General features: G+C 40.7%; 1 protein-coding gene across 1 annotated transcript in view; it reads right to left on the reverse strand.

Moving 5' to 3' along the window:
* Nucleotides 1-2,036: 2,036 nt before the first annotated feature.
* The window catches only part of LOC122815807 (arylsulfatase A-like), a 294,200-nt gene continuing 273,379 nt past the window's right edge, over nucleotides 2,037-22,857 (reverse strand). Inside the window, exon 8 of the mRNA XM_044088606.1 lies at nucleotides 2,037-3,235. Within this exon, the coding sequence (XP_043944541.1) occupies nucleotides 2,934-3,235 (302 nt within the window). The 3' untranslated portion in view covers nucleotides 2,037-2,933. The remainder of the gene's footprint in view (nucleotides 3,236-22,857) is intronic.

Below are 22,857 nucleotides of genomic sequence, written 5' to 3' on the forward strand. Positions count from 1 at the left end.
AGTCTTCCCCTGCCGCTCCAAAAACACGCCAATCTCCTCTTTGAGCTCCCACACTCGTTGAAACACTTTGCCCAAACTCAACCAGCGGACACGGGAGTGATAAAGCAGGTCCTGGTGATCCGCATCAGTTTCCTCCAGGAACGCAATGAACTGACGGTGCTGAAGTCCCCGTGCACGTATGAAGTTGACGAGTTTCACCACAGGATTCACAACATGATTCAGCTGTAACACCGATTTATGTAGAGATTCCTGGTGGATGATGCAGTGGAGGAAAATGACATCCTGGTCAGGGTTTTCATCTTTCACTTTATTCTGGATTCTCCTCAGCAGGCCAACGTTTTTTCCGTTAAATTCAGAGATCCATCTGTGGTGACGTTAACAAGCTTACTCCAGGGAAGCTTCATGTTTTCGATGGCAGCAGACACCCGTTCAAACAAGTCCTCTCCCCGTGTTTGTCCTTTCAGAGACTCCATTGTCAAAAACTCCTCCGTTATTTCAAAAGTTTCGTTGATTCCTCGGATAAAATGAGGAGCTGAGCAGTGTCTTTGACATCGTTGCTTTCATCCAGTGCTAAAGAATAAAAAGTGAATGACTTCGCCTTTTTGTTTAATCTGCTGGTGATATCTTCATCTATTAGTTCCACACGGCGAGTCACTGTCCGCCGTGATAAACTGATTTTCTCAAATTTGTCTTTGGTCTCCGGGCACAAAATACCTGCTGTCTCTACCATACATTCTTTTAAAAACTCGCCCTCAGACAGTGGTTTGCTGGCCTTTGCTATTTTGAATGAAAGCATAAAACTGGCCTTGGTACTTGACTCTTGAATGGCAGTTTGACGGTGAAAAAAACTTTGCTGAGCCTTCAAATAAGCTGCCACCTTCTCAGCAGCAGCTTCCCGTTCTTTTATTGAGAGCTTGCTAGCATAATTAGCGTGCTTTGTGGCAAAGTGATGGCTAATATTATACTCTTTAAAAACCGCCACAGTTTCTTGGCATATCAGGCAAACAGCAGATGATCGGTGTTCAGTGAAAAAATATTTATTTGTCCACTCCTTATTGAACACTCGACATTCTCTGTCCACTTTCCTTTTCTTGGGTCCGCTCATCTTCATAGAGGGGCGGTGGGTCAAAGGGTAAAGTGCAAACGTGGAGTAATAGGCCTACGCTTCACCTCAACAAAGCCAATATATCTAGAGTGCGCCATCTAGTGAGGAAACATCAGAATTGCAGGGGAAATAAAACATTAACAAGGTTAATTTATTAAATTTTTTCAAGTTTGGCGGGCCGAATCAAAACGTTTAACGGGCCGCATGTGGCCCCCGGGCCGTAGTTTGCCCATGCCTGCTTTAAAAGGTTTAATTGGTCTGTCACCTATTAGAAACTTCTTAACTAATCAATGAACAGTCAGAAAAATCATCTAATATCAAAGCCTTCAAAAGTTTGGAAGTCCCAAGAGCAATACACACACTCCAGGATGACTGCAGACAGATATCCATAGACAGGAAATCTCCCATTAAAAAAGTCTGGGGGAAATGTCTGTACTTGGAAGGGTGTAAATAACCGGATAATCAGGTAAGAGAACATTCAGAAATACCCTTCTGTGCATACCGGACTAGTATTACTATATCTCTGATATACCTAGGCAGCTGCTCCAAATTGGTGTACTGTTTCAACAGAGAAGCATTCATTTTTGGGTTTTAAAGGAAAGCAATAAAATTTGCTATTGCACAACAGAAACACACAACTGTAGGCTCATATACACAAAGTATTCGGTATCAGCCTGTAATATGCCCTTCAAAGATGGACTTTCTTCATACAACAGCACCTTACATGCCTAGAGAGATGAATAGAACTATAACAATCCACATTTATGTCCCCACTGTTACACTGAGATTCTTGCTACTGGGCCTTGGGATAAAAAATAATTTGTCTGGGAGCTAGCTGTAAGCTTAGTCTCATAAAATCTCTAAACAGAACTTTAATTGAGGTTTCCATAACACAGTTTTTTTAATGAAGTCTAAAAAAATACCTTCCCAATCATTTTACACTGCTTTATTACTGTCTTAATAGCAATTTCAAACATTAAAGAAAAGCTGTACGCATTTTGTTTATGCTTTTTCTAGAAGTTATGTAAAGCAAAAATGGAACTTTAATTACTGCTGCTGCCATACATAACAGTTCAAAAAAAATCATCCTCCTTGACTCAAAGACTGGCAACTTTAAATACAGTATGCTCAGACCCCGATTCCCTTACCACTTTTTGGACCCCTGCCAAATCATTGTACAGCCGTCAGTCCAGTGTCATGCACCTGTTATTATGCTTATCTCACAGCTTATATCATTGTTCTGAAACACTTTATTGATTACTTCAGTTAGAAGACGACTTATGAAACATACATTCAAAGATTACTTTAAGCCAGTTGGTTACAATAATAAACTCTTTTCAGGGTACATTTGCCTGGTAGTTGCAGCAGACTCTTAAGACTGTGCACTGTAGTGCCTGGGTTTGATTCCCCTCAGCCCTCATTTGGCTATTGTGTGACATTGAGCAAGTAACTTAAATATACATTGCTCCCAGGTCACCCCTGAAAAGGGACCGTGTCTCCAGTAGGACTATCTGTGTTAACAAATGGGTATTATTATCACTGACATCCCCATTTTCACAAAACATTTGAAAAACAGTCTGTAAAAGATAATTAAGTGACAGAAAGCACTCAGATTATTTATTTTTTTTAATTATGAATGCTGTATTATCAGATTTTCTGGACAAAAGATTCCATATAATAGTGTAAATTTTAGCTGCAAAGTTGGGCTTTTAAGCAAAGAATCAAAGCCATGATACCCAGTTCAGGTGTTTTTAGTTTCAACAGTATGACAGTGAGCATATAATATCTTCACTTCCAGTGGCAAAATGTAGACATCTGTGTTTGAATATCATGTGGAGCGACAGCAGGAAGGCCTAGGAGTGCACTGAGGGTTGTAGCAGGGTTCCAGAGACAAGTCTTCACCCTTGTTGATCTGACTTTCAGCAAACTGCATATTCATCTGAAATGTTGCCTTTTCCAGTTCGATCTGCCGCAGTATGGTGGCATACTTCTTTGCAGTGCTGCCAATCAGGAGGTTATAATTCTCTGAGGGGTCTGTCTGCAGGTCGTACAGCAATGGTGGGTAATGAAAGGTGGGGAATATAGAGAAATTACAAGCTGGATCTGGGGTGAACTCACTATGACTAGAGCCTGCAGGAAGGAAGAAAAAAGAAAACCAGGAATGGATACCAGCAAGTGAAATTATAACCATTCTTCCATTCTGTAATCAACAGCAATGTTTCAGTACTGCAGTAATAGAATAAAATTAATATAATGTTAATGAATAAAGAGGTAGTGATTTTGCACAGTAGAAACATTTCTTAACTATCTCTGGATTAATATTATATGCAACACTGTTATTTATTCAAACTTAAAAAAAAGTTTCAAAAATCTGTAATAATCTGCTGCTTTTCAAAGCATAAAGGTGCCCATTCAGTATAAGTGGGTCCTCACAGCATTACGAGAACTAAACCAATACTTAATATGAACTTTATTTTTGCTTTTATTCTTCATACCCTCATACAGGAAGGAGTACTGGGGAAAATTTTCTTAAGTTTAGCAAATATAGTCTCTGTCCCATTGTATAGAAATCTTATTCTGGAAGAATATTGGCAAATTACATTTTACTAGAAAGATTTATTGGCAATGAATGAATGATATTGTGGTTAACAGAAAATAGCAAAAAATACATCTGCTGTCATCAGAAAGACTGACAGTGCTAATTTAGACAAAGAGAGAGAGAAAGAGTGAGAGGGAGTCTGTGTGTGTTTGAGTCAGTGTATACATGTATATATGCTTATATATATATATATAAATATACATACAGATACATAACAAATCATTGAAATGTAGTATCAAATCTCATTTGATCAATATCAGCATTCCAAAAAAAACAAACGTACTGAAAAATAAAAGTACTAAAGACTGCAAGCGGAAACACACAGTTTCCTTTTATGAGACTATCACAAAACCCCAACCACTACATTCAGACCAAATTTGTAAAAATATTGGTGGTGTTATGGAAATGGTTTTCTGAGGGTTAGGGTTAGGTTTAAGTTATCATGCACTAACCTTACCTTAGTAAAGCCCTTTCCATAACACTACCACTACACAAGATACCTTGAACACACATATATGTACATTAATGCACATTTGCACAACACTGCATCAGTTCCCTTACCTAACCTTTACTCTGATCCTTATCTGCAAACACATGCAGATATACGCTTACCATCTATCTGCTTAACAAGTCTTCAATCTAACTCGCAAACACTCACACAAACTCTCCTACTCCCTAATGCTGAAATCTTTGCTTTTTCCAAAATATTCAGCATTATGAGCACAAACCAAATTTACTTACAAGTTACATTCCTGTGCATGACAGCTGCAACATTTGCACAACAGTGCACTAGATAAGTAGTGCATTCAGCCACTTTCATATACCTTGAACTCACGCTGTAACATAAATAACATCTGACAAAAATTACATTAGATTTAATATATATACACATTGTAACATGATGGTAGTAGAAAATGTACAAATGCCTTTAAACTGTGTATTCAAAATATGCCTTGCAGTAGGCAGTGTGGGGATATTCTCACAGCAGTTGGCTAGGGGGTAATGGCTTCAACAATGTGTTATACAAGCAGCTGCCTGACAACAGCAGGATCATCTTAAAGACCCTGAAAGCATTGAGAGAACCCCATTAGGATTACCTGTAGACTATACCCGTAGAAAGACCTCATTTTTGTTTTATAGGTTTATACTAGGCTATCTGCCCTAGGGCATTTATAAGCCTAGCCAGAGTGTGTTTGGCTTTCGCCACCCATTTTAAATTAATTTTACTATGCCCTTTTTTGAGGTTAGTATACTGTGCCTCTGTCTAACAGTGACACAGAAGTGATAGCCGGGGTAAACCTACGATCTCCCATCCACTCATCAAGATTCCTCTTGAAGAGAGTCAATGTGGGACTCTGCCTAACCTGGACTGGGATTTTATTCCAGAGGGAAGGGAGCCTCTGGGTTATGAATCTGTCCCTCCAGCATGTCCTATTTATTTCAGTGCTGAGGTTCAAGTCTCTCGAGCGTAGCTCGATGGGATTTGGATTTTCTGAGGTGCAGCATGTCCATTAATTCTGGGTTGGACATGGCTTTATACGTCAGGCACAGATCGCCTCTGAGCAGGCGGTATGCCACTGAGTAGAGCTGGAGTTTCTTTAACCGGGCAGCATATGGCATCTGTTTGAGCCCTTTGATCCTCTTGGTGAGGTACTTTTGGGGTCTTTCCAGTTGCTGCAGGTGTCTGGTAAGGTACATTCCAAAAGGGGCATTGTACTCAATTATGGGCCTGATGAGGGATGAGTAAAGAGGCACGATGACCTCCCTGATCTAGATGTGAATCCCTTCATGATTAGGTGGGCTATATAAAATGTTTTTCTAACCACTTTGGCCACGTTGTTGTCAAATGAGAGATTGCTATCAACTTGGGTCCCCAGGTCCCTAATGACTTCTTCTGTACTTAATGGATTACCACCTATGTGGTAATTTGTGGGCACTTTGTTTTTGCCAAAGGGGATGAATATACACTTTTTGGCATTTAGCTTGAGGCCATGGCTCTGGCACCAGTTGTCTGTTTCTATGAGGCCCTTTTGGAGGATGCTTGTGTCAGCTGGAGAGTCAATTATGGCGCCCAGTTTGCAGTCATCTGCGAACTTGGTCAGCCACAGTCCTTCCATGTTGGCCTGTACCACCGAGAAATATGCACCGAACAAGAGAGATCCCAGGACTGAGCCTTGTGGGATGCCACTTGTAACTGGTTTGGAATCTGACATGGCTCCAGCAATTCTAACCATGTGGGTTTTGTCCTTGAGCCAGTTTGCAACCCATCTAGTGACATAGGGGTTTATATTTAAGCTGGTGAGCTTATCTATAATGCCGGAGTGGGGTATTGTATCGAAGGCTTTTGCGAGGTCCAGGTAGGCTGTGTGGACCACCTTCCCCTCGTCAATGGCCTTGGTGACTGTTTCAAAGAAATCGACCAGATTTAAGAGGCAGGATCTGCCCTTAACAAAGCCAAACTGGGTAGGATACAGTGTCTGTAGGTCCCCAATATCTTTATTTATGAGGTCCACGATGATCCTTTCCATAGCTTTGCAGACCAAGCTAGTCCGGCTTATGGGGCGATAGTCTCCAGGATCCGTTGAGGCACCACCTTTGTGGAGAGGGACCACTGTTGCTGTACGCCACTCTTTGAGTACATATCCTGTAGTAAGGCTGAGATTGAACAGTAGTTTTATGTTTGGTTTTAGCTCTTCTTGGAGTTCATGTAGGACGCAGCCCGGGACACCGTCTGGTCCCATTGATGCTGTGTTTTTTGCTTTGGAGAGGGCGGCTCTTACCTGAGCATCTGAGATGTCAGGGGGGCAGCACTCTGTTGGGATAGATATTTGGTGGGGAGGGGGGGGAGAAGTTTGCACTGAACCTGTCAGCTAGGATGTTGGCAATGTCTGTGGGTTTGGTGTATTTTTTGTCATTTTGGACTAATTCTGAGCATATCTGGGAATTCCCACCCAGGTTCCTAACATAACTAAAGAAAGCCTTGTGATTATCCTTAGTGTCCTGTGCAATTTTTCTCTCGAAGCTGGCCTTAGACGATTTTATGAGTGCCCGTAGTTTTTTGCTAATACTGATCAGAGATGCCTTCCCTTTTTGGGATTTTGCTCTATCATGTAGTAGCTTCTTCCTTCTATTGTACAGTTTGTTTATGGCTGGGGTCCACCAGACAGGATGTCTGCCTTTGGAGGATTTGGTCTTGGTTTTATTTGGGATTGCATGATCCATGCATTCCTGAAGGTGTTCATAGAATGCGTTTATAAAGGATTCTGCAGTCTGGGCCATATTTTCCACAGGCCCAGGGGCTTTGAAGGATTCCACCTCAGTTTTGAGGCGTGTGAAATTTGCTTTAGAGAAATTTTTCACTGTGGTTTTCTGGGCAGGGGGTGGGGTCGGGATGTGAATATCCAGTGAGATTAGTTTATGGCCTGATCTTACCAGTGAGGGATACACTTCTCGTCTGGAGTATAGTGTCCCCATATTGGTGATGATCAGGTCCAGTATGTTTTCCCCTCTTGTGGGAGTGGTAACAAGTTGTTCCATAGCACTTGAGTTTATAAATTCTAGGAACCTTTGGGCTAGGGTGTTGGAGCTAGAGTAATGCTCCCAGTCTATGTTTGGGTAGTTGAAGTCGCCCAATATAATGGTGTTTGGAGAGACCTTCATATTTTCCAGTATTCTCAGGAAGGCCGAGTGGGGTTCCTGTGTTTGGGAGGGTGGTCTGTAGCAGGCTATAAACTGGAAGGCAGTTTTACCCACTGTTAGTTGCACATGGATAGTCTCTGATGCTTCGTGCTGTGTCACCAACCTGGAGGTGTGGGTATCTTTGATGAATATAGATACTCCCCCTCCTTTTGTGGTTTGGTCCAAGTTTTGGGGCCGAAAAGCATGGTATGAACCTGGTAGTGCTGGGGTGCTCTCGGGAGCCTTGAACCAGGTTTCTGTTACTGCACAGATATCGATGTTCTCCATGCTAAGAGGAGTTTCGAGTGCGTGCATCTTGAGGTTTAGACTTCTGGCATTGAGTAGCATTACTCTTAGTTTCTTATCCCTTGTGATACCTATGGAGGTGGGTTTGTCTTTTGAGCCTTGCCTAAAAAAGGCACTATGGGGGTAGGAAGAGCCTTTGCCAATATCCGAAAGCCCAGGGGTGACAGGTGCAAGCCGTCCCTAGCGAAGCATCGTGGCTTGTCGAGCATGTCATCCCAGGCTGACAGGCATTGGATCCCCTTTGAATGACACCAATACTTAAAGAAATTGATCATCTTGTCTTCATACTGTGGCATCTTTCTTGGTGAGGGTAAGATGCTACTCAAGGTTATGGTCATACCGGCCTGGGCTACATGCTCAGAGAGCTCCTCTTTGTCTCTTTTCATGTAGCCCAGGGAGGTACGTCTCAGGTCATTCACACCAGCATGGATAATGACTGAGTCATATTTGTACTTGCCTTGGAGTGACCTGAGTGCTTGTGTTATGTGGCGGATCCTAGCGCCTGACAGGCAGCTTACCGTGACCTTCTCCTTCCTCAGCCTGGTGAGTGGGACGTCAGTGTGCCTGACGATAGAGTCACCTATTACAAGTGTATCAGGTGTGTTGTTTAGCCTTAAGGGCTGTGACTGTTCGGCACACTGGCTTTGTGAGCTATGTGTTGCACGTGTTTTGTTTTGGGGTAGCGGTTGCTTGGGTGTCTGCTTTGGAGGTCTCTGCTGCTTAGGCAGATTTTTATTTAGAGCCTCCAAGTATGTTTTTGTGTGTTTATGTGTTTGGTTTGCTGTCATGGTAGGTCTATGTGAGACTGGAATTGTAGTGAGTGTGGTTTCCTTCTCCTCCTGACTGGTTATGCCAGTACTGAGTTGAGAGAGCTTAGCCTCCAGTTTGGCTATATGGTTGCATCTCTCACATGTGTTGGAATTTGTTGGGAGGAGGAGAGGGCTGTCTGTGTACATGAGGCAGTTGTAACATTGTCTCAAGATTCCCAGATTCACCAGCTGGACCGGAGAGGAGATTGACAACTGACCTTTGGACATGCTGGAATAGTATTGGGAATGCCTTTATAATTGAAAAAAAGGGCCAATGGGGAACAAGGTACTCAAGGGGAGTTTGTGAGGGTGTAGTGCTTTTAATTTTTTAGTGCTGACTTATATAATTGCTTTAGTGAGCAAGTGCCAGGTAACTTAAATGCAATGTGTTGCAGGTAACTTAAATGCAAAAATGACAAACAGTAACTTTCTTTCAAGTGAAACAAGGAAATAAGTACAGTAAGCAATGCAGATATCACTAGGGATCCACAGAAGTGCTGAAAAGCCGCGTTTTAGGTGGAATTAGCGTTTCAGGGAAATAACAAACAAACAAGCATACAAACAAAGCTAGATTCAGCAGGCCTGGATCTAGTCTATGCTACAGCAAACAAGGTGTACCAATTTCAGTAAGAAACAGTTAGAATATGCAGGCACTGTAAGCCTTTAACCAGAAATTTCCAGCTCAGAAGGGCAGAGTCCAGCCTCTCCTCCCACAAGAGTGCAGACCACGATCCTTCTTAATGTAAAATAACTGGCCTGAAGCCAGTTATTTTAACAGTGGAAAGTTGGGGATGGTAGAGGCCTGCAGCTTTGGACTGTCCTTTTAGTTAAAGACAGCTTATACTATGGAGGGGCTGTACAGACTGAACACTGTTGTAAGAAATCTGATAAGAATGTTTAAAATTATTAGGAAACTGTAAAGCCAAATGGGCTGACACTTTGGTTTGCAGATTACTAAAATAAACCTGTGACCTGTTCTCCAGTGTCTCCTTGGACTTAGAATATACTGTATCATCTTTCCATTTGGAAAATGTGTAATGCACATTTAAGTGTGTGTTGCAGTATGCTGCACGGGAACATTCACACAAATAAGTAACTAAAGAGCAATTTGTACTAGTCAGGAATTAGATCTTAATCACAGAGTATCATCATATAAAAGGAGGTAATCATTCTCATATACTCGATGATGTTGGCTCATTGTTTGCAGCTTCAGGAGATTTAATTAGGAGCTTGCCAGAAGACCCTGATGTGTCAAGTACAACATCCAAGTCGGGGTTAATCCATGGAATAAACCTTCACATATCACCAGTATCACAGAGCTAGAATTAAGGTCTAAGAAGACTACAGCCTGGATTTTTGTTCACATGTAGCTCATTGCTTAATGGTATGTATTGACTACTAGTATAGTGTTGAAAAATCATAACAGCACCTTTGATTTACAATCAGAGTGGGCTATGTTTTTTGATTTTTAGGTTATTTGCACAATAAACCTGTTTTTTTTTTTTATTATTAAAATGGTGTCTGCAGAGCTCTATGGATTCACACTTTTGGAGAATGTGGGCAATTAGATTGAGATCTGCCATTTATCAGTCCTTACAATACAACTTCTGCCAAGTGCAAACAATATTTGTGCTATCACTTCCCTACAGCACTGTTATTACACTTTGCCTGAGGTGTTTCTGCTACTCTTCCTACAATGCTTTCCTGGCTACCCTCAGTGTGAGGGGATTTAGTAAAAAGACCTGTGGTGTCACATGTGGGGACTTACAAGAAGCAGGTTCGCCTACAGCAACAATTACTTGTGCTAGCTAATGTACCTGTCAATCCCAAGACTGTGTCTGGTATGAAGAAACTAACCAAGAAGGATAACCTGGAATCATAATCTGTGAGTTCTGAACATTACACCACTCTAAAAAACTGGACCCAAGCAGACTGAACAAAAAACAGCTGAGAGGAGAGGCACTAAAATGTATAAGGATATGAAAGGAACTGATTATATCGGCTATGAAACTAAAAAAAAATGGCCACTGCTGACATTACACCTGAAGTACGAACACTAGCATGTTATATTTGGAAACTAGACTTTTAAGGTTAAACTGGTAAAAGTACACATGTATGATTTAAAACATATTATAAAGCCTTGTTTAGAACATCTTAGCAACAGTAAAATTAAAAAATGCTAGAAATGTCAGTAGCAGACAGGTTTAAAAGAGATCTGCCTAGTGAACTAAGACAATGGGGACTGCAGAGTGATCCCAAAAAGTCTGATGTTACTGAGTTTAGTAAAATGCTTATTACTTAAAGATACAATATTTAAAACTGAACTGTCTGCTTCTAAGTCAAAATGGCAATAAGAAATATTTAGCTTTTGTGAAACAAAAACAGCAAATAATGCGTTAAGTTGTTTCAGATGTGGGAGCTCTTGTGTTACTAATACTGAAAACAATGCTATTAGCAGAAATGTGAAAAATGAAAGGTATGCTACAAAAACAAAGATGTTCCTATGAAGTGTGACAAGTTTATAGTTAGAATAAATAACTTACAACCCAGCTAATGATATGCACTGTTTTTTACAATGTAGAGCAGTTCAAGCTCTGCTAATTTCTACAGGCAAGGCTACCTTCACCAAAGGTCTCCTAGTAGCTAAGCACAAGATTAGTAACAACCAAATGCAGAGGTAACATGCACTCATGGTGACAAACAGAAATACCATCTCAAACATGTAGAAATCCAAACAGTTCTAGGAAAATCATTATATCACCTAGCTGTACCACCTGGTTTGACTCATGATGTAATATTAGTAAAAGATGTTTTCCCATTTTAAAGCACTATGAAAACTGTGGGAGAAAGGAGAATCCTTAGGTATAGTGTGGCAACGTTTGCCATCTGCCCGAGGATAAATTCTTTGTAGTATGCTTGGAGTATAAAAATAACAATACATATAATTCTAAGCAAAATCCTACATCTTCTAGACTTTGTTGTATACTTAATCTCTTCCCAATCTTTTCTAACCTAATCTGAGTGATTCCTATAGTTATTGTGAAATATTTTATATGCTCCACTAACTATCCCTTTTTTAACAGCAGCTTCTGTTTTAGGTTCAACTAAAACCTCTTTGCCTCTACTCTGATGTCAATTCCTGACAGGAAGGGCCACCTCTAGCCTATGGTCCAAATGTTTTCTTGGTCTCTTCTCATTCTATTACCATTCCCTCTCTAATTATTTGCTCCCAATACTTTGGTTCCTTTCAATCCACAAAAAACACACACTGCACCAAATGATGAATTTCAGGTAGTCATCCAATAGAGGCTGTCCAATTCAAAAATCCACAAGTCTCAGCCGTTCGCTTCAACAGTTTATTAAAAAACACACAGCACAAAAGATATCGGATTTAGCGCTTTCATCTCTTATCCAGAGACTTCATCAGAATCAAATACTGGTGGCTTCTTCAGACCATTAAAAGCACAAAACATTCACAAAGACATTTAAATATCATTTCACTTGCTTTGTGAATGTTTTGTGATTTTTGAATTGGACAGCCTCTATTGGATGACTACCTGAAATACTTTGGTTCCTTTCCCAGTTTCTTCCAGTAAATTCTAGCCTTCTCTTGCCTATTCCCTGTACTACTAATTGCAGTCATCCCCATTGGCAGAATCTCCTTTCTCCATTCCCATGTTGGCTTAGTTCTTAGAATACTTTCTGCTACTTTATGAATATAATATTCTGTATGACTGTTGCAATTCTCCTTAAGGATCTGCATCCAGAAGCCCACCCTTTCCTTATTTCTTGAATTTCCTCCCTGCTTCATCATCTTCTCTTTCCACTTTGAAATTGTAGCTTTCTGCTTGAGTTATACTGAAGAGCCTTAAATGTGTAGTTCTACAATATCTGTTCAAATCAAGTAATCGTAAAACTACCTTGCTTTATTGGAAGGATCAGCTTATCCCACTTGACTCTTGCCCTCTTTCACAATCATTCAACTCTTTATTCATTAACAACAACAACTTCTATGGTTGATAAAAATATGCCTGATCTGTGTACAAAACTAAAGGGAAAAGAAACATTTTTACTGCTTATATCTTGCTATCCATACTGCGGTGGTGGTGCTGCGGTAGCGTTGTCGCCTCACAGTAAGATGTTGTCTTGTTCGATTCTCAGCTAGAGCGTCTTCTGTATGGAGAACTGCGTGAATGAGCCTACCTTCGTTGAAGGTTGTGCGTCAGGGCTGGCAACAAGGCATGTAAAAATCTACTGCCAATCATTAGCAGACCGGAGTTCCGCTGTGGCGACCCCTAAATGGGAAAAGCTGAAAGACACAACATATCTTGGTATCCATATCCATAGACAAGAGCTTCCAGTTTCTCACTTTTTGAATTATCTTTTTTAGTCTCTTTCCATATAACCTTACCTGCCATAACACAATCCTTTTAAAACCATACTCATAAACACTTCATTTTGCCATGCTCTATAAATAAAACATATTGCTTAACCAATTCATGTGTGGGTACATAGTTTACAGCTATAGCCTTTATTTTATCTTCATTAGTTTTATATCCTGAAAAAAACTGAAACTATCGCAGAATGTTCCACAACACTGAGATGCCCTTTTCTAGTTTAAACGGGTACAAAATGTTATTTTCTGCAAATAAATTCAGTTTTTCTTGATTACAATAACAATTGCATCCTTGAATTTCTGAGTCCTTTATTTTCTTTGCCAATAGTTCTAAATATAAATAATAAAGGGGAAAGATGACACCCCTACCTGGTTCCACTGTTCAGACTCACGTTATTAGAGAGGAAATGTCCCACTTTGATTTTTGGCCTCAGATCCCTCATATATCCTCCTACATAACCTTATTATTCTATCAGGAAATGCAAATGTTTCCATTGCCCTACTCATAAAATCCCAACTAACTCTGTCAAATGCTTTCTCTGCATCAAGAATCACCAACAACAGCAGTATTTCCTTACATTCTGCTTTCCTATGGATCATCATTATTTTATTAAAGTTTTCAAATGTTTGCCTTCCCTCCACAAAACCGCACTGATCCATATCTATCGAATTTGGCGACACCTTTGCCATTCTTTTAGCCATTATAGACATATACACTTTATAACCATGATTTAAAATTGAACTGAGCCTATATGAAGATGGAGCTGAATGGTGTCCACTGTCTTTACATATTACAGCTACCACAGCATTTTTCCAGGATATTGGTGATTTCCCTCCTTTTAAAATCCTGTTAAAAAAAACTTAAGCTCTTTATTACTTTCTTCCCTACAAGCTTCCAAACTTCCACAGGAATGCCATCTTTCTGTGGAGACCTTCCTACAGCTTGATTATACATCACCATTTTTATCTCTTCTCCTATATTAACAATTAAGATTTGAGCCTCATCTTCCTCCAATTTTGACATATTTAAGTCTTCCACAAATATTTCCATTTGTGCTTTTTTTTTTTTATTTCTCCATTTCTTTGCTTTATACACATTTTCATAAAATTTCCAACATATCTCTAATACATCTACATGATCCCTGGCCATTTTTCCTGTTATAGAGTCCCTAAGTTTGGCAACAACCCTTTCTACTCTTTGTTGCCAAAGTCGCTGTGCTAAACATTTTAGTGCTCTGAACTTACCATAAAACACTAGCTTAATAGCAGTCTTGCTAAACTCACGCATATGAACCAGGCACTTCCTTATGTTCTCTTTAGCACTTTGATGTTTCACCTCTTCTTGTTTTGTGAGATTCTCCTTTATTCTGCAATATTTTAAATTTTGTCAGCCCCTCTAAATACTTCTTGTCACTTCTTAAACATATCTCTTTTTCTTTTACTTTTACCCTATTTTTAAACTTCACCTTCATTTTATCCTACTCACGAGCTATAACTTCAGAAGTACTTTCTATCCTAATAATTCCCAAATAATTTCCACTACTCTTTTCTTAAATTCCTCTATTTTTAACAGGAAGCTGGGGAAGTACCAGTGTCTTAGTTTTACTTCACTACCCTGCATTTTTACTTTAGTTATTATTGGTGCATGATCTGAAATAGTTATTAGATGTCTGTCAAAGCTCTCAGTTAAATGCACATATTTCTGTGAAATATAACATCAAACTCGAACATTTCAGTAGTCGGTCGACCAGCACTTGCGAAATGCTTCTGCTTCGGGCACCGCGTGGCAAGAAAGACTAAAGAAAGTGGCGTCGGCTGCATGTTTTATACCCCTGATGACCTGACGTCATGGAAGAGAAGACAGCAACCGACGCAGGACCCAAGACTTTGGAATTCAGGCCAACTGAGGGCAACCTGCCAGCAGATTACCCAAATGTAATGACTGCAATAGTGAAACATGAAGAACATCATCAGTGTAGTCTAGTCCAATTATTGTACCTTGTGGAATAATAATGTAAATTCTCTTCAAGTTTCTACTACTGCATTCAGGTCTTCCACACCAAATATTTTCATACTTTTTGTCATAAATCTAATCTCTTTTGTTATATCTTTCCTTCTAAGCCTCTTCGGATACATCCTCACTGCTGCAAATCAAATTCCATTCCCCACCTGTAATTAATATTCCCTGCTGAAAGGTGATTATTACTCCCAAAATTTTATTAAGCGCTATAATAGCAGTTTTAAGTGGAATATAAACATGTCAGCATAATCCTCTTCCCTTGCCAGGAGCCCCTTACTACCACAAATCTATCATTATTATCTTTTTTCATTCTATTACTATTGGAGCTCCTCTAGCAATTAATATAAATGCTTCCCTTTTCCTTTGTCCCTGATATTCCACTGAATATCCATCCTGAAATACTTTATCAAATTCACATGTGCAATTCCTTCCAAATGTGTCTCTTATAGCATGGCTGTTTGCACTTCATATTTCTTAGTATAAATCAGTATTCTTTCCTTTTTGTATGTACCTGTGAGGCCATTCACATACCACAATGATATGAAAAGTAGTTCCATTATGATAAGAAGTTATTATTTCCATCTATTAGCTTTTTTAGGTGGCTATTTCCAGCTTTTGTGATACATGAACCCATTAATGTTTGGCATGTTGATCTTTATACAGTTTTTTCTTGTCATCTCCATTTAAAACGTGTCATAAATTTACAAGAAGTTTGTTTTAATGAAAACCCTCAAAAACACCCCATTACCTGTTAACTTAATGCAAACACAGACAACTATGTAAATCTGCATATAATAAAATTTTAACCTTTTAGTAGGAACACTTGTCCTAAACAGACAGTTGCAGTCACAGGCTCTAGCTGTCCCAAATGTAAAGTTACCCTTGCTAAAATTCATGTTACTGCCTGCTCTCCTGCTTACACTAATTGCTGCCCATTTCTTTTTTTATCTTTATTCCCCTCCTAGATGTGAAAAACAACTTTTAGAACACATTAACTTTAACCTTAAAATAACAGTGTTCTGGCTTTTTACTGCAATATAATCATCCCGTCTTTTCAGAAACATAAGTGAAAAAGAAAAAAATGTAGCCCTAAAATGCAGGCTGCTAAAGACATGCTAAACATTTATTGCTAAAGGAAAACTTTTGCAGGCTCCTAAAGACATGCTAAAGGAAAAGTTTTCAATACATTCAGTGTTCTCTTATTTACTTGTTTCCACTACACTTAAAACTTGCTATTAAATTAAGCCAAGGTCTTAATCCAAACATTCACTTATGCAAAAGTAAGAGAAAACATAGCAGCTCTCATATATTATGATTGTTATACTTTTACATCCAATACCCCACCCCAACAACCCAAGACATCAGCCTATTAACTTATTTGCCCTTTTCTCCAGTCTTTTTGTCTTTCAGTATTGTATGCTACATTTCCTAATACTAAAAAAGGAACAACAAAAAAAAAAGGAAAGAAAAAAGGCATATGTTTACTTTAGTATCTTTATCGCATATATCAATTGCTGAAAATGTTTTATTGTATAACAAATAATTTATAGTATGAAAAGTTTTATAGAAATACGTTTAAGAATGGAATCTGTTTTACTTACTTTTTTTCCTTCTTCTGCCCTTCCCCTTAATGCCCTACCAAACATTAACAATATGAAGTGAGGCAAATGCCTTTTGTATGTTTAATAATGTCATCAAATGTCCATTCTTCTCTTTTTGTAAAGTCATTTTTTACAAATATGACTGTTGCTTTGCAATCTCACATTTATTCAGTAATTTCCATGTTGCTGTTCTTCCTGTTCTTCTCCATCTCCCAGCTCCATATTATGGTTAAATTCCAAGGTACTCCCAATTCTTCTAGTCAACTCCTGTCTTTTGTCTGTCTCTCAAGCACTTTCCTTTGGAACACTGGAAAAGCTTTCGCTAGTAACGTTTCTCTGTAAGTGTTACTATCAGAAGAATGAGAAGCAGAGTCCCCTTCTGCGTGATGTCTCACTTTTTCTTGGACATACTTTTGTATTTCTTCCTTAGCTTGTTCTGCATCAAAAATTACTTTGATCCTCCAGGAAAAATATTCTTCAGACAGCTGAATACAGTAGCTTGTATCACAAAAACTTGTCTCTCGATATTCCCTAATAGCCAGAATAAATTTGCTTATTTTCTGCCTGGTGTACAGTCAATAATCATTTTCCACAAACACTCTAGTCTTGCCAGCTTTTAATACTCTGCCCTTCTGCCACAATTTTGTCAGGATTAACTCTTTTAGTTGATAGGATTGCATCTTTACTAATACAGGTATTGGCTACTTTCTCATGCCCAGTTTTTGAGCATAGACACAATGTGCCCTTTCAACTAATACATTTTGCTGTGGAATAGCAGTCCAGTTGCTTATTGGTGGCTTGATAGAATAGTACAGTTGTGTACACTTAATGTAGATGTTCGAGTGTATTCACTGTTGCAGTCATTACACTTGGGTTATCCTGCTGGCAGGCTACCCTCAGTTGGCCTGAATTCCAAAGTCTAGGTCTGGCATCGGTTGCTGTCGCCTCTTCCCTGACGTCAATGTGCCAGGGGTACAAAAGATGCAGCCGACACCATTTTCTTCAGTTTTTCTTGCCCCCGATGTCAGGTGCTCCCAAAAGGGTAGGCTAAAAATATGCCAATAAAACATGCATGCACCAAAATATATTATACCTTCATCTACAAGCAAATACACCACATAGGTTGTATAGATTAGAGAAGTGTAGATAAGTTCCAGCAAAGAGATGGGGGGGATGGTGGGTGGGTAACCTGGACTGCAACAGTGAATACACTCGAACATCTACATTTATGGTAAGTGTACACAACTGTACTATGTTCTTCGTCTTTCACTGTTGCAGTCATTACACTTGGGATGAATCCCAAAGCTAAGTTTGGGAGGCTGGAACTAAATAGCATTAGGAGTGGCTATAAGGCCCTGCAGAACTGCAGTGTCAAAGCCTGCCCTGGATTTAGAGTAGAGTGGTAAATGATAGTGCTTTGTAAAGGTGTGCACTGAACTTCAGGTAGCAGCCTCTAAAAGGTCTTTGGTTGGTACTCCCCTGAGGAAGGCTGCTGAAGTGGCTGCTGCTCTGGTTGAATGTGGCCTAATGCCTTTAGGCACTGGCTTGCCATGTTTTGAATAGCAGAAACGAATGTAGTGGCCTATCCACTTTGAAATAGTCTGCTTTGAGATAGCCTTTCCTTGTGATCCTGCAGCATATGCCACTAGTAGTTGCTCAGTCTTTCTGAAAGCTTTGGTTCTGTTCAAGTAGAAGCGTAGCTGTCTGTGTATGTCCAAAGAATGCAGCATTCTCTCCCCCTTATTCTGTGGGTTTGGATAAAAAGTAAGCAGATGAATAGTTTTGTTAACAGCCACACTGGACACTACCTTAGGCATAAATGTTGGGTTTGTCCTCAGAGAAACCCTGTCTGGATAAAACATGATAAAAGGTTCCACAGCCATGAGTGCCTGTAGCTCTAAGACTTGTCTTGCAGAGGTTATTGCTAAGAGCAGAGCTGTTTTCCAAGATAAAAACTTTATATCAGCTGTAGCGGCTGGCTAAAAAGGGGGCAGAGTGAGTTTTTCCAAAACATAATTGAGGTCCCATGCAGGTATTGGTGTTCTCCTTGGAGGCCTTAAGTTTTTGGCTCCTCTGAGGTATTGTCTTAACAAAGGATGAGAAAAGATTGGTGGCTCTGTATTGTAATGAGCCGAAATGGCAGAGGCATGAATTTTAACTGATGAAAAGGATAGGCATTTGTCCAACATCTCAGTTAAGTATTGCAAAATCTGAAGAATATTTGGTACTGCTGTGTTAATTCCTTGTGCCTGGTTCCAGGCACAGAATCTCTTCCATTTTCCACCATAAGATTTTCTAGTACTAGGCCTCCTGGCCTCCAAAATGACATCCATCACTGCTTTAGTGAGAGGTGTGTTTTGTATGACTACATTATCCGCCATGCTGTCTGATTTAAGGTCTTAAGTTGGCTGTGCAGGATCTGATTGTTTTGTTGGGACAGGAAATGAGGTATTTGAGGCAAGGTCCAGGCTGGGCATTGAGACAAGTTCCTTAGGATTGGATACCAGTACTGGCGGGGCCAGCCTGGGGCAATCAGTATCATTTTTGGCTTCTCTTGTCTGACCTTTAGGAGTACCTTGGGGAGGAGAGGCAGTGGAGGAAAGGCATATACTGTTACGTTTTTCCAGCTGAAAGATAGGGCATCCACTTTCCATGCTTGTCTGTAATAAGTCCTTGTGCAGAATCTCTTTAGTTGGCAGTTGTGAGGAGAGGCAAATAGGTCTATGTCCGGGCATCCCCGTTTCCTTGTTATCATATTGAAGACTTGTGGATAGGTCTATGTCCGGGCATCCCCGTTTCCTTGTTATCATATTGAAGACTTCTGGATCCAATTTCCACTCGTGGGGATCCATGAGGTTTTTGCTTAGTTTGTCTGCCAGAGTATTTATCTTTCTTGGCAGGAATTGTGTCTGCAGATGTACTTGGTAAGTCAATGCTGTGTCCCACAAAGTCATGGCTAGTCTGCAGAGGGGGTAAGAATGAGTGCCTCCCTGCTTGTTTATATACCACATGACCGTGGTATTGTCTGTCTTTAACAGTAGTTGTCCCGGATGAAGTAGGTCCTTGAAGGCTGTCAGGGCATTCTGAACAGCTAGCATCTCTTTTTGATTGATATGTAGATGCATTTGGTTGGTGGACCATGTGCCTTGAATACATCTTCCTGCCATGTGGGCCCCCCAGGCATAATCTGATGCATCCGTTGTCAGTGTCTGCCTGGCTGTGGGTAAGGTGAATGGCTGTCCCTTGTTCTGGTGACAGGCCTTCGCCCACCATCGAAACTCCTGTTGCAGGCAGGGAATGAGAGTAATTATTGTTTCCAGGCTGTGGCAATGCTGAGTCCAAACACCTTTTAGGTACCATTGAAGTTTCCTCATATGCAGTCTTGCATATGGAATTACTAGAATGCAGGATGCCATGAAGCCCAAAGCCTGCAGTATTTTTCTTGCAGATAACTGGGCCTTTGTTGCCAACAGTCTGAGATAGGTAGTCAGTTGCCTTTGTTTGTCTGGCGTGAGATAAGCCATCTGGGCAGTTGTATTTAAGCCTGCACCCAGGAATATTATCTCTTGAGAGGGTACTAATTTTGATTTCTGTTCGTTGACTGTGTACCCTAGGCATGGTAGTAATCTGTTTACAAATGCCAGATGCTGTAGTAGAATGTCCTTGTTCTCTGCTTGTAGGAGGCAGTCATCCAAGTAAGGATATATTTGTATTCCTCTTTGTCTGCAGAATTCAATTACTGGTGCCAGGCACTTGGTGAAAACCATGGGCGCAGTAGATAAGCCAAAGGGCAGTGCAGAGAATTGGTAGTGCATTGAGCCAGCTTTGAATCTGAGGTATCTTCTGCATGTTTGTCTGACTGGGACATGCAGGTATGCCTCTTTTAGGTCTAAAGTCACAAGCCAAGCCTTCTTGCCCAGCGTGGGCTGAAGCTGCTGTAAAGTCAACATTTTGAATTTTGGTATATCCAGATATGTGTTTAGAACAGATAGGTCCAGTATTGGTCTCCAGGCTTTGTCCTTAATGGGTACCAAGAACAGCCTTGAATAAAATCCTTGTCCCTGCTCTTGCTCTGGTACTTGTTGAATGGCCCTCATGTCCATGAGGGATGAGACTTGTTTTTGTGCCTCTGCCCATTGATTTTTGGTAGGTCTGGCCAACCGTTTGCTCTTGGCAGGGTATGAAAGTGAAACTTGTAGCCCAGTGACACTATGTCTACGACCCATTTGTCCTGGATTATTATGTGCCAATTTTGAGGAAAAAGTGCTAGTTTTCCCCCTAAAGGTGCTGCCAGAAGATAAGTGCTTGGCGCAGGCAAGGGGAAGTCATTGGTACTGTTTCCTGTAAGGTTGTGATTTGTCTTCTCCACTTTTGGAGGTAGAAGTACCCCATTGTTTAGCCCTGTATGAACCTTGGGGCTGGGATCTGCCTCTTGGGCATCTGTATCTGCCCCTTTGTGGTCTGTCTGACACTGGAAAGGACCAATTCTTTGTAGGCCAGTGTCTGCTAAATCTTGGAGGCTGTACCTGTAAGAAATCCTTGACTGTTTGCATAGATTTAGCTTTGTCCTCCATTTTCTTTAACACCTCTTCTGCTTTAACACCAAACAAAGTATCATGCTGTAATGGAGCATCTAATAATTTTGCTTTAACATGTTCTGGTAGAGTTTGTTCCTTTAACCAAGCATGCCTCCTAATGACAGAACCCGTGACAGCGGCCCTGCAGGAGGCCCCCAAAGAATCAAAACCACATTGCAAAGTATGCTTTCCAACTTGCTCAGCTGCATGCAATAAATCCTGCATTTCTTTGTTTTCTGCACATTCAGACTTTATCAACATTTTCTGTTTAAGCAGTGACATAACAAATTGCTGATATTTGAGCATATGAAACTGGCAATTTAAAGCCCTTATAGCCAAAGTAGCAGAAGTGTAAATCTTTTTTCCCCATCTGTCCAGAGCCCTAGAATCCCTGTCAGAGGGGGTAGGGTTTTTTGCAGTGGAAGCCTTGACCCCTATGGGGCCCTGAGAGTTAGTTTCAGGGTCAGCAGCAGGGTTTTTGAAAAGGAATTTATGAGAGTCAGGGACCCTGTAGTACCTGTCCAGCTTGACAGGAGCTGGAGGTAAGGAGTCAGGGGTCAGACTGGACTCTGAAAAACCATCATCTACAATGTCTAACACAGGTGGAATAGCGAGGGGCCTGTGATGTGGGAGTAAAAGGAAGTCTCTGAGCCTTTTCTTAGATTCTGAATAATCGTGGCTTTCCCAGTGGAAATGTTCCCTCATAGTATGCAAGGTTTCCCCAAAAGAGTAATCCTCAGGAGGAGAGGCTGAAGGGATAGATTCTTCAGCATCAGAATCCTCATAGGGAGGAAGAGAGTATTCCTGATCAGAAGAGAAATCAGAAGAAATGGAAACCTGATCTGAAGATTCATATTCTGTCTCTTGCCTAGGCCTTTTATCAGGAGGGGGATGGGAACCCCTGATCAAAGTAATTAAGTCTTCGGCCATTTTGATCATCTGTTTTTGGGCATGGAGGCCTGACCATGAGGCTGTTGCACTTGTTTCTTTGTCTTTACAGGTGCTTTTGTCTTTGCCTTTGTAGCTGGAGTCGCCTTAATGAATAACTGAGTAGGTCTGAAAACACCATCAGAAGCCAATGCCTGCTCAGCGGCTCCGGACCCATCTGAGGGAATTGTTTCCGAAGGTCCAATACCCTGAGCTTCCAGAGGCCTAGTTGACTCCAAGTGGGAGTCTGTAGCGGCCTGCGAGTCCAAAGTAACGGGCATCAGGGGCTGCGAAAGCACCTCACTGAGAACCGGCGAACTGGCGACTGGCTTAGAGGAAGCCTTGTCATCGGTTTTGGACCTTGGATGCCTGTTCTTTTCTTTTTATTTGCATTTCTTGTGAATTCCGGTAGTCGGATGGCTATCCAACGGCATATTATAATTAAATCTTCTGCCAAAATAGTGAAATGCAAAATCGTACCGATGCTTAATAGTGCGTTAGTTAAATCTAGCACAAAACTGACAGCTAGCAACGTCATGGTCAGGGCCTAGGAAAAGAATACAGTAAGAGTGAAAGTCCTTATGAGGTATTTGCTTCCCACAAGAAATACAATTATTAACTTTTTCTGACATTGGTCTGGAGCAAGAAAAAGGTTTTCCCCAATGGGGTACTTAGCTTTTAATGAAGACTTCGGATCTGAAATTCGCACACAAAAATCTCATCAGTCAGCTGACTGGCACTTGCGAACTGCTTCTGCTTTGGGCACCGCACGGCAAGAAAGACTGAAGAAAATGGCGCCGGCTGCATCTTTTATACCCCTGGCACACTGACGTCAGGGA

Source organism: Protopterus annectens, chromosome 11.part0, assembly GCF_019279795.1.
Source record: "Protopterus annectens isolate FY-2018-M chromosome 11.part0, PAN1.0, whole genome shotgun sequence".
Classification (NCBI taxonomy): Eukaryota; Metazoa; Chordata; order Ceratodontiformes; family Protopteridae; genus Protopterus; species Protopterus annectens.